General features: G+C 39.7%; 1 protein-coding gene across 1 annotated transcript in view; it reads right to left on the minus strand.

Moving 5' to 3' along the window:
- The window catches only part of LOC106956401 (probable cation-transporting ATPase 13A3), a 21,305-nt gene extending 6,600 nt beyond the window's left edge, over nucleotides 1-14,705 (minus strand). Inside the window, exons 1-21 of the mRNA XM_015047212.1 lie at nucleotides 14,526-14,705; nucleotides 14,281-14,438; nucleotides 12,863-13,051; nucleotides 12,426-12,487; nucleotides 12,203-12,353; nucleotides 11,966-12,088; nucleotides 10,192-10,342; nucleotides 9,919-10,039; nucleotides 8,639-8,763; nucleotides 8,388-8,551; nucleotides 6,631-6,729; nucleotides 6,438-6,517; nucleotides 6,301-6,343; nucleotides 5,234-5,343; nucleotides 4,499-4,595; nucleotides 4,347-4,419; nucleotides 4,046-4,223; nucleotides 2,116-2,300; nucleotides 1,908-1,996; nucleotides 739-819; nucleotides 402-497 (exon numbers count right to left, since the gene is read on the minus strand). Coding sequence (XP_014902698.1) covers nucleotides 402-497; nucleotides 739-819; nucleotides 1,908-1,996; nucleotides 2,116-2,300; nucleotides 4,046-4,223; nucleotides 4,347-4,419; nucleotides 4,499-4,595; nucleotides 5,234-5,343; nucleotides 6,301-6,343; nucleotides 6,438-6,517; nucleotides 6,631-6,729; nucleotides 8,388-8,551; nucleotides 8,639-8,763; nucleotides 9,919-10,039; nucleotides 10,192-10,342; nucleotides 11,966-12,088; nucleotides 12,203-12,353; nucleotides 12,426-12,487; nucleotides 12,863-13,051; nucleotides 14,281-14,438; nucleotides 14,526-14,625 — 2,475 coding nt within the window. The 5' untranslated portion in view covers nucleotides 14,626-14,705. The remainder of the gene's footprint in view (nucleotides 1-401; nucleotides 498-738; nucleotides 820-1,907; nucleotides 1,997-2,115; nucleotides 2,301-4,045; nucleotides 4,224-4,346; nucleotides 4,420-4,498; nucleotides 4,596-5,233; nucleotides 5,344-6,300; nucleotides 6,344-6,437; nucleotides 6,518-6,630; nucleotides 6,730-8,387; nucleotides 8,552-8,638; nucleotides 8,764-9,918; nucleotides 10,040-10,191; nucleotides 10,343-11,965; nucleotides 12,089-12,202; nucleotides 12,354-12,425; nucleotides 12,488-12,862; nucleotides 13,052-14,280; nucleotides 14,439-14,525) is intronic.
- Nucleotides 14,706-15,463: the final 758 nt, after the last annotated feature.

Genomic DNA, 15,463 nt, shown 5'->3' on the forward strand with positions numbered 1-15,463 from the left:
CATATATATATATATATATATATATGAAATAGACAACTTTATCGTTACTTACTATGTACACCGGAACTAAGGATACACAGCTTCGAGCCAAAACGGAGGTTGTGTGACGTCATGTGAAAAGGGTCTATACCAGGCCAAATGTTGACGAATCAAGAGCAACACACATGCGTCACATATGTGACAGGTCTTCATGCTTCGCCAAATGTGCAAACTTGTCTTCACATTTAAACCCACTAAAACGAGATTTTCATATATACTGAACCACCATGCGTATCAAGAAAAGACAGATAGCAGTTTTAGGAGTGAAAGAGCTAGAGTTAAGTACAAGGTGCTATCTAAACAGTGAGACTGAATGAAGCAGATTTTAGTAAGAGAGAGAGGGGAAAAAAAGGCTTCCCAACCTGTGGTGTGTCGCCAGAGGAGGACTCTCTGGGGCCATTGGCCCCCTGACTTCCTCTGAAAACAAGCCTCCACAAGATGATGTCAACGATCAAAATCTACGGGAGATTTCAGGGGAGGGGAACTTCAAGAGTCGGCTAATCATCAGGATCGAGTTACAGCACCAGAAAAACGGCAAGTGTCACAAATTTAAAAGATGTAATCAACGTATTTCATTCATTAAGAAGCAATTGTGCAGCTACAAGCAAGATTTTGGTAAAGAAAAAAAAAATTCAATGCATGCAAATCGCACTTTGCATATTGAGGCAGATCGGTCAGAGACAGGATGTGATGTCGTACCTCCAACATGAAAGACACGATGGCATTCACTGCAATAATGATGACCAGAGTAACACGCCAGTCATGTGGAACACACACGATCTGATGGGGGGAAAGGGGGGCACGATGAGCAGTGCAGAAAGCATCACACAAAAGGCTTTTTTTCACACAACTGGTCACTTTACTTTAAAGCTGCACTATGTAACTTTTATTTTAAAAAATCTTTTTTTTTTTTTTACATTTTTATTAAAACTGTCACCACATAGTGACAGTTTGTTATGAGACAGATAATCTGTGAAAAGATCAATCTCCTCCATATTCTCCCTGAGCAGCTATCACCGTCTGATAAATGCACCAAAAACAACCAATCACAGTCAGGAGGAGGGGCTTAGAGCTGTCAATCATCCTCATGCCCTCGCTGCTAAACGTGCTAATGTCAGAGAAACAACTTTTTTTTACAGGAAAATTGCTTATCCACCGTCCACAGCAGACATGCTAACTAGTGTAGCATTCACTACAGGCTTTGCTAGCTGCAGCATAGCAAAGAGCAAGGGGGATGAGCAGCGCCACACGGAGGATGACTGACACCTGTTTCCTTCCTCTGATTGAGTGTTTCTAGTTTTTGTTTTTGTTTTTATTTTTAATATAAATTAGTGCACAGAGAACAAACATTACAGACCAAAGAAAATTGTGCAAAAATGATTTTATTATCTTTAAATGTCTTATTTTCGTACTCTCTAATATCCCTGGATTAACCTAGGGCCACAGATATTTTGAGTAGAAGTGAAAAAGAGACACAAAAAAGAATAACAAAATAGATAATTAAATTAATAAGAGTATGTACCAAGACTAACAGGTTAAATAAATAAAGGATAACTAAAGAACACTTTCTGGTCTAATTGTCAGACTGTGATTGTTTCTAGTTAACACTGGGAGAAGATAGAAGAGTTTGGATCTTTTCACAGATTGTGTCTCATAGCATTCTCTCACGAAATAGTGACAGTTTCAACAAATATGTAAAAAAACAAAGCTATTAAATTTACATGCTGCAGCTTTAAACAAGCTTTTTTTAAAAAAATGAATGGTGTATCTATGGCATTCTTTTATCATCTATTAGCATGCAACTACCAACTAAGCAGTGTCTTAAATTTACACCCAGAATTAATGAAAAAGTAGTCAAAAATATTTACCTCTAGAAAGTTATCGATAGCAGAGATGGGGAACAGTATGATGAAGAGGAGAAAAGAGTAGAGACTGACACAGGACAGCATGAACGGCCCTTATGGAAGATTTTTTAAAAAAGAGAGAGACATTCAGATGGTATTTTTGTGTTTGCTTTGACTTCACTGATCACAAAGGTAACATATTAGGAAAGGCGCCTCGCTGCAACAGGCTTACAGTTCTTGTAACTCGGCTGCCTGAAGGGCTTCCCTTTGGCGAAAACTATAGCCACGGCTAAATACTGGAAGGACGACACGTAGAAGAGGGACGTGTTCTCGTAGTTGCGGATGTTTTTGTGGTCGTGAGAGGTTGTTCCGTTGTGGCGGTCGGAGAAGCTGCTGGCTCGGGAGACGTTACAGACGCTGCAGGACAGAGGGAACGCAAAAGAATAAATAAATAAACTGATTCTGATTCTGAAATAAAATAAGTCCTTGAAATCAAAATGCTTCATGCAGCGACTCGATTAAAAATTTTAATCAAACTAATTGCAAGGTCACGTTTTAATCAAAAATTATATATTGACAAAGTATGTAACATTTTCAATCCACAAACTCTTATTGCTTCATATTTTTTTGAATAAATAGACATATAAAGATATTTATTGTTGTTTAGGTTTTTCACCCATCAGATTGGTGAAAAGTGCTATTATACTCCTTCAGACTGCATCCTGATCATTCACAGAACTTCTTTGAAAGAAAAATCCTTATTTTGAAATGTTTGTGCTGCTAAATGTTTACCACTGAGATGCTGTTTTAGGCTAGAAAAGCCTTATTGATAGGCTAACTCCTTTTAGCACAATAGTCTTTTCCAGTGTCCCATTAGATTGTTTCTTGTAGATAAGATGCCCCCCGAGTCGGGCCAAGGTGAGGAAGTCTCAACTTATATCAAATTCCTTCAGATTTTGTGTCCATGTCCTTGTAGCTGGCCATTTTAGACAAGGCTCTGGATAATCAGGTATTATTCGGAGAAACATAGAATATTTTTTTGCAAAACATGAAAATCATATATAGTTCAATTGTCCTTCCACCTCACAAAAGTGTGTTTATCTATCATGTAGAACAACATACAGCTAAAAATGAAGAGCCCACTGCACTGATCCCCATTGAAAACCTCCTGGTTATTCAACCAAATATTGATTTCTGATCTCTTCCTGAGTTAAAACATTAGGATTGTTGTTTCTAACTGAATATTAACTTGTTTTTGTGCATAATTTGAGGGTCTGAACGCACTGCCTTTTTGTCGTTATTTTGACCATTTCTCGTTTTCTGCAAATAAATATAAAATTTTTGCTTGGTATTTTGGAGACAGTAGTTCATAGAATAAAACATGTTCATTTTACGCAAATGTTGCACTCACAAAACAGACAGGCGTCCTTCTTCTGTTTCGGCAACTTTATTTGCCCTACGCTGTGTTTCTTTTTTTGGAATTGCTCTTCTCAGAAGCAGCCGGGCACAGAAGCACAGACGCAAAACTGTAACCAAGTTTCTTGTTTAAGAGCTACAACGTCACAACTGAGCAACTGACACACCTCTGCTACCCACCAAAACAGTGACGCAGCCGCAGCTCAGATTCTGTAATGCTTCTGTGGCTGAACAAAAACAACTGGGCAAATATTAAATAAATGAATGGAGTGTTTTATCCATAAAAAAAGTAATAATTTAAATAAAATACTTCTAGGATGTAACACCAACATATATCTACAAAAAGTCAAATCAGACAAATGGATCATTTTTAGCGGTCTCTTCATTTTACAGAGCTGTAAGTTATAATTTGTGGTTGCAAATGTAGCAAAAAATCCTTTCAACCAGTTTTGACACAATCGGAAGGACTTCAATGTCCTACAATTTCTTACGCCACATATACAATATCTTGATCTTTCTTGTCATGGAACAAGCAAAAAAAAAATAATTATTTTAAACTTTAAAAAATTAGGACAAGTCTGGTTCAATCTAGGAAAAGATGAGAGAAAAGAAGGATGAACCAAGACTTTTGGACCTCAAACTCAAGACTTGAAAAAAAGCCAAGGTATCGGTCCTGATGCTGCTGCGGTCGGCCTGAACGGCCTGACCGGTGAAGCCATCGGTGTCCCACAGTGACGGTGACTCACTCTGACTGAGGCGTCCATGTCTCGTACCAGCTCTGCTGTTGCACCAAGTAGAAAGTCAAGACCTGGAAGGCCAGGCAAGTGAGGATCTGGGTCAGAACCGAGCAGAGCAGCGGGCCCGAGATCAGACTGGACGGAGGACGCTGCCTCACCAGATCCTTCCACGCTGGGTTCAGACTCACTGAAGACAGGCAAAACAAAAAACAAAACACACACACAAACACGCACACACACACACACACACAGGCATCACCAGAATGACCTCCGGTGACTGACAACCCGTCCAGCTGATAATGGAACTCACTTGTGAAGGCGATGATGAGAATGATGACGAGGTCAATGAAGAGAAACTGGAAGTCTCCCAAGTTGCTGAGGATCTGCGTTAACAAAAAAGTTAAAACTGCGCAAATAAAAAGGAGAAGACACAGAAAAAAAAGAGATCAGTGGAGTATTTACCCAGTAAAGCAAAATGACACTGATGTACTGGATGATGCTGTAGAGAGCCATGAACTTAAAGACGCAGAACGACGTGATGAGGGCGGCTCGTCCCTCCCTTTGGAAAACAAACATTCAGACTTTCACATTGTCAACTAAAATTATTTTATAATTTTCACTATATGAAGAATTTTAATCTCATGGGAAATGTGTAGTTTTCCATCAGACCCTAAGTAGGGACACACTGATCCACTTTTTCCACTTCCGATACAAATACAGAGATTTGAGGTTTTTGTATCAGCCGATACTGATACGATACAGAAGAATCGTGCTGAATTGACTTATTACAAATTAATTTGATAACTTTGCATCAGTACACTATACGTAAATACACCAACAGCTTCACAAGCTTGGACAAACATGTAAAAAATAACTCTCATTTGTTCAGTCAGAGCAATTAGGAGGCTAACAGCCAATGGAAAATAAATGATAAAGAAACTGAAAATGATAAAAACAACAGGTTGACTATTTTGGTCAAACATGTAAAAATAAACTGCAACAAACTTTCTTTCAAATGGTTTAGAAAGTGCAATTAGGAATTCTAAATATAATGTAAAATAGATAAGTGTGACGTCGCTAATATCAGATCGGTGCATCTCTATCAGACACCAGGAGAAAGGTGTGAAAAGTTGGACCTGTTGCTACGTGTCACTTTGCTCATCGACGCTCCAGGTCAGGACCTGGTCTTCACCGTACCTGATGAGGTTGGGGACACAGGAGATGTTGGAGGTGGAGGAAGTGAAGGGAGAGGCGACCGACGCCTCCAGCTCAGACAGAGAAATCCCACTGTGTGCTCTTTTCAGGGCCTGAGAGGGAAACGCCTTCAGTTACTCTGAGACAGGCGACAGCAGCGCATTTGAAGCTACGATTAGAATCGGCCAAGTCATACGTGTTGCTGCGTCATATCAGCATCGCAACAGTAGAAACATATGACCTGAGATGTAAACACTAAATGAACAATAACGGGTTCCTTTACAGTTTTAACAAAAATTACTTTTACAGAAAAGGAAGAAAACCTTTTGGGACGGTCTCTGTTCCCCTTTTAGGGCCAATATCAACATTTAAACACTGTTTTATATCAGAATATTCTTGTTCCATTTTTTTTTTACAACAGAGTACTCATTTTTAAGATAATTTGTTTTTCTAAATTGCAAGGATAAAAACAATAACATTATGAGAATAAAGTCATATGAAAATAAGGTCCAAATAATACTAGAAAAAAAGTCCTAATAAGGTAACAATAAAATCATATTACCAGAATAAAGTGTTTATAATACGAGAATAAAGTATGCAGCAGACGAATAAAGCCATCTGCTGCAGAGGAATACATACTTTTGCAAGATGCAGAAAAAACTGTCATCTAAACTCTAGTACTGAATATTTCCTACAACTATATTAATATGATTTTTTAATGTTATATTTTAGCATTTCTTTGTTTATCCTGTGTGTTTTTAATGTGCTGTGTATTTCAGTTTTCTCCTTTTTGATTCTGTTTGATCTACTTAGTGTTCTGTTTGTAATTTTACTTGATTCCTGTAAAGTATCTTTGAGTGTTTGGAAAATTGCCATATATTTTAAATTAAAGTATTATTATTAATAATAATAATAATAATAATAATAATAATAATAATAATAAGTTTGTGGTGTGGTGCATATTACCATTATGTTTCTACCTGAGCTGTCTGAGTAACATCCCATCATATTTCACATGAAAAATGAACTGATTTGCCAACGCACCAGCAGTTTAGAGAACCCAAACTTACCCCACAGTCATTGGCGCCGTCGCCACACATTCCAACAATGTAGCTGGAAAGTAAACAGAGTGGATGAAGCTGCAGCAGTGAAAACAGATGGAAATGAGCCAAAGAGCAGCAGCAGCAGCAGAATCAGAGAGGCTCACTCAATGCCCTGCAGGATCTCCACCAGCTGGGTCTTCTGGTCTGGCGCCATGCGGGCGAACACGGTGGCTCTTAGAGCGAGCTGCAACGCACCCATGTGGGAGGAAAATGTCATTACAACTACAGAAGCGAATAAGCAAAACATACTTTGTGTGGATCATGTGGACATGTCAACGTGCAAAAATGAGAAAGTACCTTCTGTATTAGCTGAGGAAAGTGTTCTGTGATAACAGCAAAGGCTCTACCGTTCAGAGCAAAGTGATACATCTCATCCTCCACGAGGATCTGTGCACCCTGAGGGAGATAGTTCACAGTGTGGACAAACTGATGATTTCACCTCATTTCATCTCACGTTATTATACCATTGTAAAGCATAATTAAATCAGGAACAACACAAAACAATTCAATACTGATTTAAGTATTTACATTAGAGATGAAAATGTTCTGTTCTTTATTTTATGTTACATTTTTATGTCAACCAGAAGAGGAGCACAGCTATTATCAAAGCTAAAGTTACCATTATAGGTATATGATCTGTTCTCCACAGTGGGAGAAAACACTTATTGTCAGTTTCCACAAGCATCTGATAGCTAAATATCTAAACAAGTTAAATCATCAACTGAAAACTGCTCACTGTACTAATAGGTTATCTTTGTCTAAAATTTGCTTGATGATCTGTGACAAACAGAACCAATTCGTACTTTTTCACTGCGCTGTAGATCTGAGAAGCTCGCTGTCACAGGATAGTAACTTTAGCAGCAGAAAGCTGTTAAAAACTAGTAAAAACTGAGTCCCCAGTGGGGGGAGGGGTGGGTGGGTTAAGTATTTGCTTTGGGGAGACACCTGCACAAATACTATGACATCATGGAAGAGTGAAAAGCAGAAAGTCCTGCAGAGATCTGTGAGCTGGTAATGATGTAGAAATCTTAGGATTAACTTCATTTGGTTGCTCCTTACTTAATATGTGTTGGAAAAAATAAAATAAAATAAAAAAAATTATCATTTTGATTGTTGAATTGTTTTTGATCTTGAGGAAAAAAATTGCGTACGTGTGTTAGACAGTGAAAGTCTTTCAATATCTTCCTGGAAACTTTTTTATGAAATAGCCAAAATAAATATTTATAAACGTTGACAGCTTACTAGCTGTGGTGGGAACACTTCAACTAAACCGCTAATGCCCTAATTTTTCATGTAGCACTTTAGCACATTTGCTAACTTTAAAAACATTGAGTGCACTTAGCTTGCCCTAAATTAATTTTCCTGGATAAATTCTAAAAGCACTAATTTATTTAGCTGTTTTGTAAACTTTCAGATAAAAGTTCAACATCTGTGCTGAGGTTTTGGTTATCAGCTAAGAACCTTTCAGGCTGTTACGTTTATATTCCTGCTCTTCATTTGGAAGCTGTTTAGCTCCATTTTGTCTCCTAACTTTGTGTCTCTTTTCTCCCCAAATAACTTTATTCCAAACAAGAAATATGCAGGAACAATAAAACATACAACAGGGAACAAGAACAAGATATAAACATAAATACAATATCTAAGGGCATTATGGAACATGTAAGTTACAATGTCAACTAAATTTATTGCGAAGGATTGTAGTCTTTCAATAGCAGATAGGATTTGAAATAAAGTTAGCGCCTTAGTATTAGCTTCTGAAAATATACCTTGTTAGCGTAATGCCTTAGCGTTAGCAGAACTAATGTTTATTATTAGTACTTTAGGGTTTGCACAGCTAACCTTTTAGTTAGCGGTGCCCACCACTGGCTAACAGACAAACCAGTGGTGGTTTGTCTGATATCAAATTCCTGCCTTCTTATGTTCTTTTTCTGTAAAACAGTAATCATTATTATAGAAAATAATGTGTCTTAATCATGCCTTAATCAGTACTTAGGGAGGTAACTCTTTTTCTCTAATGACTCCAACCTAGCATTCTTCAAAGCCTCCAGGCTCACCTGATCGTCCCTGGCAGTCTGAGCGAGGTTCTCCACATAACGCCACGTGATGCAGGGGGGACAGGAGTCTCTGGGGGGCGCAGCATCAGCGACGATGACGTTCTCGTGTGAACGGATCATGCCGCAGTCTCGAGCCACAGAGATAGCTGTCAGGATGTTGTCCCCTGATAGAGAAAACCCGTCAGAAAGAGGGTGTCAGCGCAGACCGGCGTTATCCCTGATGAACGGACGTCTTCACGGACCAGAGATACCTGTGACCATCAGAGTGCGGATGTTAGCCCTCCGGAGCTCAGTCAGAACGCCGGCCGTCTCCTGTTTGATTTTGTTCTGCATGACGATCAACCCGAGGAACTCCATGTCGGTCTCTATCAGATCCCTGAAAAAAAAAAAAAAAACACAAACCGAACACCTGTTTGACAGTAATATCAGAGTAACCGCAAACAGAAACACTGAGTCGTTGAAATTCAAATTCAAATGAAAAATACTTTATTTTTTCCAAAACGGAAATTAAATAAGGTATTTAGAGAATGCTAAATAAAATGTTTCTGCTTAGAGATGTATGATATATCAGCAGTGTCATTGGTATCGGACGATATTAGTCATTTAGTAATATATCGGTATTGGTCCTATAAAATATTAACAACCGATATTAATTTGGTTTTTGATCATGTGGCGCTTGTTTGGTCATGTGACAGTGAGAGTGGTTGATTGTTTTAAGGTGCCAGAGGTGTAGTGAGATATATAAATTATACAATATCGATAAACATCGGCTGTCGGCCATAACAACAATGTTTACAGGGATATTGAAATTGGCCCAAATTTTCATATTAGTTCTGCTACAAGCGTAGGGTTGGGCATTTATTTTTGATTTATTGTTGCCATGATAAATTCCAGCTAATGATACTTAAAACCCCACAAAACGTTCCGTATTCTCAGGACTGTTACTTTTGCGGTTTTCTCTATATTTGTTCAAGAAAACTATCAATACATATGAATTAATTTAAAAATATGATTAAATGCAGTTACTGCATGTAGTTTAGTAATATAAATCAGACATCTTTCTGTGACTGGAGTCCTAAAGAATACCTATTTATGTGGCTCTGATTGCTGTGTCATGTCGTCACAGCCATATGGTTACCTAAAATAAAAGTAATAAATAGTTCTTATCCTCACTTTTATCGTTATCACAATAACACCATAAAATATTGTGATAAAACTTTAAGTCCATATCGCCAAGCGTTGTACTAGCTGCACGTCTTCTGAGGCATTTCTTCACTAGCGTTTCACAGCTGGAGGTTAAAAGTTTTGCTGAATGGAATAAAATCCCCAAATAACACATTGAAGTTTGTGGTTGTGACGTAACATAAAGTTTACGCAGTGTGAAAGTCGTATTTGCTTGTAGAAGAGATGGGAGAACATCAGGGTCAGAGTTTAAACATTAACAGTGGAGATGTGAGCAGATAGATTCAGAATCCAGGTGGGAGCTAGCGCAGGCACTGCCAACACTTTTTATCTGGGATTAGTGACGTACCTGCTGAGCGTCTGGACTTTGTGCCAGGACAGTTTGGACTCCAGCTGTCGGTGTGCCAATGCGATCACCCTGAAGCCCTGCCTGGTGTAGCTCTCCAGAGTCTCAGTGAAACTCTGTGGGACTGAAGGGAAGAACAGGCTGGGATCAGAGTGGTCTGGATGCACCAGGGCCCTGGATGAGGCACCAAGCAATTCTGCTGCCACTTTCTTGTTATTATTATAAAGAAGACAAAAAAGGAGAGAATGTCTTCACCCCAAAAGAAGAAAGCCTGACCTGAGTTTGGTTTGCAAAGGCCAGCCACGACCTCCGGTGCCCCCTTCAGGAAGGCTTCCATGTGTTTGTCCCCCAGCCTTCTGACCACCACGCTCATCCTCTGCAGCACCGAGGAGAAGGGCAACTGTCGCACTATGCCCATCTCACAGGACTGGGGAGACAACATTAATAAAATCTTGGCCATTGTAGATACAAAAAGGAGAAAATTTCCACCAAAAATTCAGAAATTTTGAGATTAAGCTCAGAAATCTTCTAGAGAAAAATTCTGAGCATCAAAAGTCGAAAATCTGCTATAAATTAATCAATCGCGTTTATTTGTATAGCACATTTCAGCAATCAGACAGTTCCAAGAGCTTTACATTAAAGCGCTTTGTTAGAAAAAAAAAACTCAGAAATTTTAAGATTCATCTCAGAAATTTCCTAGAAAACAAGTTGGAAATGTTTGAGTTTGAAATGTTACAAATTTGCTAGAAAAAACTAGTTGAGGAAGAAACCTGAACATTTTCAACTTTTGAAATTCGGAAATTTCCAAGTATTTTTTTCTGGAATTAGAAATGATGTTGATGGAATTTCTAGAATAAATCTAAAAACTTCGTTTTTTGGCAGAAATGTGCTCCTAACTTTGTTTCTATCAACAATGACTCTGATAGGTTGTCATAGAGACCGCTACTTTTACAGCCCCCTGCAAACCTATTCATCCTCCTAAGCGATTTTCACATTTTATTCCCCACAAACTGACGTTACAGTCAGAACCATCAGATTTAATGTAGAAAACATTAAATCTGGTTGGTTTTCTACTTTTTTTTAAACTAAAACTCAGAATATTCTAACAGCCTTTCTGCCTGGATCAACTCTGGCTACCTTCACTGGAATTGCTGAAGGAAAAGAAATCCCACATCATGATGCAGCCACTTCCGTGTTTAACTGTGGTGATGATCAGTGTTTTGGTCAGAGATCAGTTTTGATTTAATCAGTTTCTGTAACCCACACACACAACTCTGAAAGCATTCCCAAAAATGCGTATGGCAACATTTCAACTGGATTTCACTGCAAAAAAATAAAATCTTAAGTGGTTTTTGGCCTAGTTTCGTCTGGATATATCTTAGGTCACTTGAAATAAGACAAGTCTAACTTACAAGTAAATATTATAGGAGCCTATTTTAAGTCAATAGTTCTTGAATATTAATAAAAAGTTGTAGTTTCACAAGCAGATTTTGTTAATTTAACAACATATGTTTCCCATTTTATAAATAAAACAATCAACCAATGGAACTGCTACTGTTTATCAATATACAAGAATTATTGACTTAAAACAAGCTGGAAAGCTACATGTAAGTTAATTTTGTCACATTTTAAATGCACCAAGATATTTGCAGTAGAAACTAGATAAAAAATACTTGGTAATATTTTGTGTTTTTGCAGTGTTCTTCACAGTGCAGCTGGACTCAGACGCTAATTAAATTACAAGCGGATTTATTTACTGGTTTCATGATTCTGAAGGAAACTGGTTCCACTGGATTTTATTCAAAAGCATCACAGTAGAAGAGACCCAACTACAAATGCACGCCACAAAAAAATTGTTCATGTTTTTTTTTTATATTTTAAAGAAAAAGAAAAAAAACATGAACAATTTTCCTTCTACTTCACAATTACGCCCTACTTTGTGCTGATCTGTTGAATAAAATCCTGATCAAATCTGCTGAAGCTTGTTGTTGTTATGTGACAGAATATTCTGTCTTACACTAATATGGAAGTGGACACGCTGGACATGTACCGTGTTCTGGACCTGCGATTGGCTCTGACCGTCTCCAGTGACGGCTCGCCTTGGAGGTCGAACCACAGTGGGCATCAGCGGATTGTGAAGTGCAGTTTCTTCTTCTGTCGGTTCCTCTAAGACCTAAAGAGGAAATAAAAAAATCCATAAATATTTCTTTGGAGAAACAGACTAACCCTGCTGTGGGAAACAGAAACATATTCAAACCGTTTCTGTCTGAAGCAACTTTTTACTTACCCAGCATGTGGCGGCAAACATCTTCAGATCTAAAGGGTCTCCGGAGAGCTCTCCCTCTATTTTGGTGAGAGAGTGACACGTTGCCATGCAGGCCATGAAGGTGCTCTTCACCAAGCGCTCCTCGACTGGGCCCGGCTCCGGAGCAACAAAGCTGCAGACGCAAGTCAAGGAGTTCTGCGTTCGTTTTTAGGGAGGAAATGAGAGCGAGAGATATTTCCTCTACCTGCCATGTTCTGCTCTATGGATGCCCCACAGGTCCAAACCGTCCTCAGTGAGGGTGCCAGTCTGCAGCATAAATACAGCTAAATGCAGCTAAAGCACCAACCAGAACATTTCAGTCAGGATCTTTGCTTCACTCTTAAACTGCTTCCTTTTCATGATCATTTTTAGAAATTCAAAAATACAAAATGTTTACCAAGTATTTTTGGTCTGGTTTATAGTGCAAATATCTTAGTACACTTGAAATAAGACAAAACTAACTTTCAAGTAACTTTTCAGCTTGTTTTAAGTCAATAATTCTTAAAAATTGGTCTTTTTAAAAAAAAAAAAAAAAGAACCAGTTCTAAGCAGACTGTTTCACTAACAACATGGTAAATGTTTTGATACAACTGAAAAAAATCTGCTAGTGAAATGTGAAGTTGTCTTGTTGCTGTGGATTACCTTGTCAAAGCAGACCAGGTTAAGCTGGCCGCACATGTTGATCCTCTGAGGACTGATGCAAAAGATGCCGACGCGCTTCAGACGCTGCTGTGCGTACACGATGCCGGCTGTCATGGCCGCCGGTAAGGCTGGCGGAACGGTGATGGTGATGATGTCCAGAGACTCGATGATGATGGTTTTAGCTGAAACCTGCATGTTTTGGAGAAATCGTCAGTGAAAACTACAAATTCCACATTTAGAGACATACCTAGTACAGGCATGGAAAAAGCCTTCAAGGGGCATTACTACCTGTTTTACAGCTATATAGTACCAATTTATAGCAAAATCATGTAATTATGTTACCTTCAGATGTTGTCATATATCAAATATAACTTAAAAGAAATTTGATTTTGTAAGATAACTCCTTGAAATTGGGTCTCTGTCTCTTTAAAATCTCCTGCTCTTTCTGAAACTCCGCCTTCAGGAAGTCAACACAACATGGCTCCTCTATTAACCCTTTTACAAGGTTTTCACCAGCGTTGCACTGAGAAGTAGCTCCTATATTGAGCTCATTAGGCACACAGTTCCACCAGGTTTTTGCTAATTGCTGCTGGCTAGTCTGAAGGAGCTGATGGGGGAGTTGCGGTGGGAGATTAAAGGACTTCTCAAACATACATGAAAGAATCAAAGCAGCACTCCAGGTATGTTTTTGAAGAGGGAATAATATTATAACAAGAAGTAACGCTTAAAAAAGTCAATTTTACATCTTACTGACCCTTTAATGGGGAGAATCCATTTTAAGAAATAATTGTTACCACAAAATGCCCACAGACCCAAATACACAAAATATAACAGAGGAAATTAATTTCCTTTAAACTCTTTAGAAGCCGATCGGAGTTTGTAGGAACTTTTAATTAGTAACCCATGGCCTCCTTTTTCCCAGGGTAATGCAAATAAAGTGGGACATATATTTACATTGCCATCTCACAGTGAGAACAAAGGAAGGGAGGCAAATCAATCTCTAAAACTCACTGATAGGACAGTTGCAGATAGGAGCAACAATGCTTAACACTTATGCAAGAAAAGAGTCTATTCTGTCCTAGTATCAAAGATAAACATGCACTAAACTCAGCTGGGAGACTGGTGTTTGGCTGTATTGTCTTACATTACTTGGGAAAAGGACTCAAAACAACACTGTCGGTTATGCCAATAACTTCTGTTACAATTTATCGTCCAGCAACATTTGTTATCACACAGCTAATATTGGTGAAAAACTATTTACTCATGTGGTATTTCCCCCCGACTCCCAACTGTATAAATGTACAAATTAAAGGTTGGATTTTCTACACTTTTTCATTTGAATTTATGCAACATAATGCGTTTCCACGTCTTTACGCTGAGAAACATGATAAGACCCTGCAGAGCAGCAGCAGTGGGACCTTGTTCATGATGCTGAGGATGATGGTGTAGATGAAGCCGATGCCCGCCACACCAACCAGACACAGCAGGAAGAGGTAGGCGTCCCGGTACAGCCTGAAGTCTGTGGGCTTAGGGTAGAGGATGGAGCGCACCAGCTGGCCCTTCTCTGTACTGAAGCCTGTGTGGGGGTTAGGTGGAGGGAAGTCGTTGAGATTGTTGTCATTTTTGCATTTTAATGATGAACATTTTTATGCGCATGCCTCACCTGTTCGGATCACCACGGCCTTCACCAGCTCGCCGGTGTAGAAGCGGGTCTGGATGACGTGGGTTCCACAGAACAGTGTGTGTCTCTTGTGTTCCTCCATGCTGTATCTCCTTGCAGCCTCGTCGCCCGAACTGGGCAGACTGGTTTTGGTCACTGGAACGCTTTCGCCTGCAGAAAGAAGGTATGTGGAGAGATACCCAGTGAAAGCCAAGTTTCGATGGATTTTTTTCTTTTTAGCTCAAACTGCAGCACTTAGGATGCCATTGCTAGAAAATAATTCTCAGAATATCACCACAGATCAAGAACAAATGTGTCATGTCCACTAAGCGGTGCTGTGAGTGTGTTGTCTCCTACCCTCTCTCCTGCAGGGCGTGTCGGACAGGAGCGGCCAGCTGGAGCTCATCTATCCATCAGGAGGAGCAGTTAAATAGAAGCCGGATCCTGATAGCGCTGCCAGATGGTTCTACGCTTCCAGTGAGTCCTCGGTCCTAAGTAATCCTCGTCCCTGGTCTGTAAGAGGGTCTGGTTTGGCTTCTCGTCCAGCTCCACGCGGCTCCTGCTCACAGCCGTTCCCTGTCTCCTGCCTGGCTCCGCTTCCTGTCCTTCCGCCTTCGTTGCTGGACCACCCCGCTCTACGCGCTCGCCTGCCTGTCCACCCATCTACCCCCAGTGGATGCTCCGGCTCTCCCTCCCGGGACCCCCCCACCGCCTCCTACAAGCAAACCCCCAACGGGTCCTTACCCGCTGCCTGCTGCTGCTCCGTCCACCTGTCTGCCCCCCCCCCCTGCTGGTCACAAATAAATTCGAACTTACCTTTTGCTGGTGTGGCGTTTGTAGTTGTTTCTGCACTAGAGTCTAGTGAACAATCATGTCAGAACCATCTGGCCAGATTGACTCTGCAGCGCAACTACGAAATGCATTAACAGAGCAAGGAGTTC

This window comes from Poecilia latipinna, unplaced genomic scaffold (genome assembly GCF_001443285.1).
Source record: "Poecilia latipinna isolate Pla-1442-1.1 unplaced genomic scaffold, P_latipinna-1.0 Scaffold814, whole genome shotgun sequence".
NCBI lineage: Eukaryota > Metazoa > Chordata > Actinopteri > Cyprinodontiformes > Poeciliidae > Poecilia > Poecilia latipinna.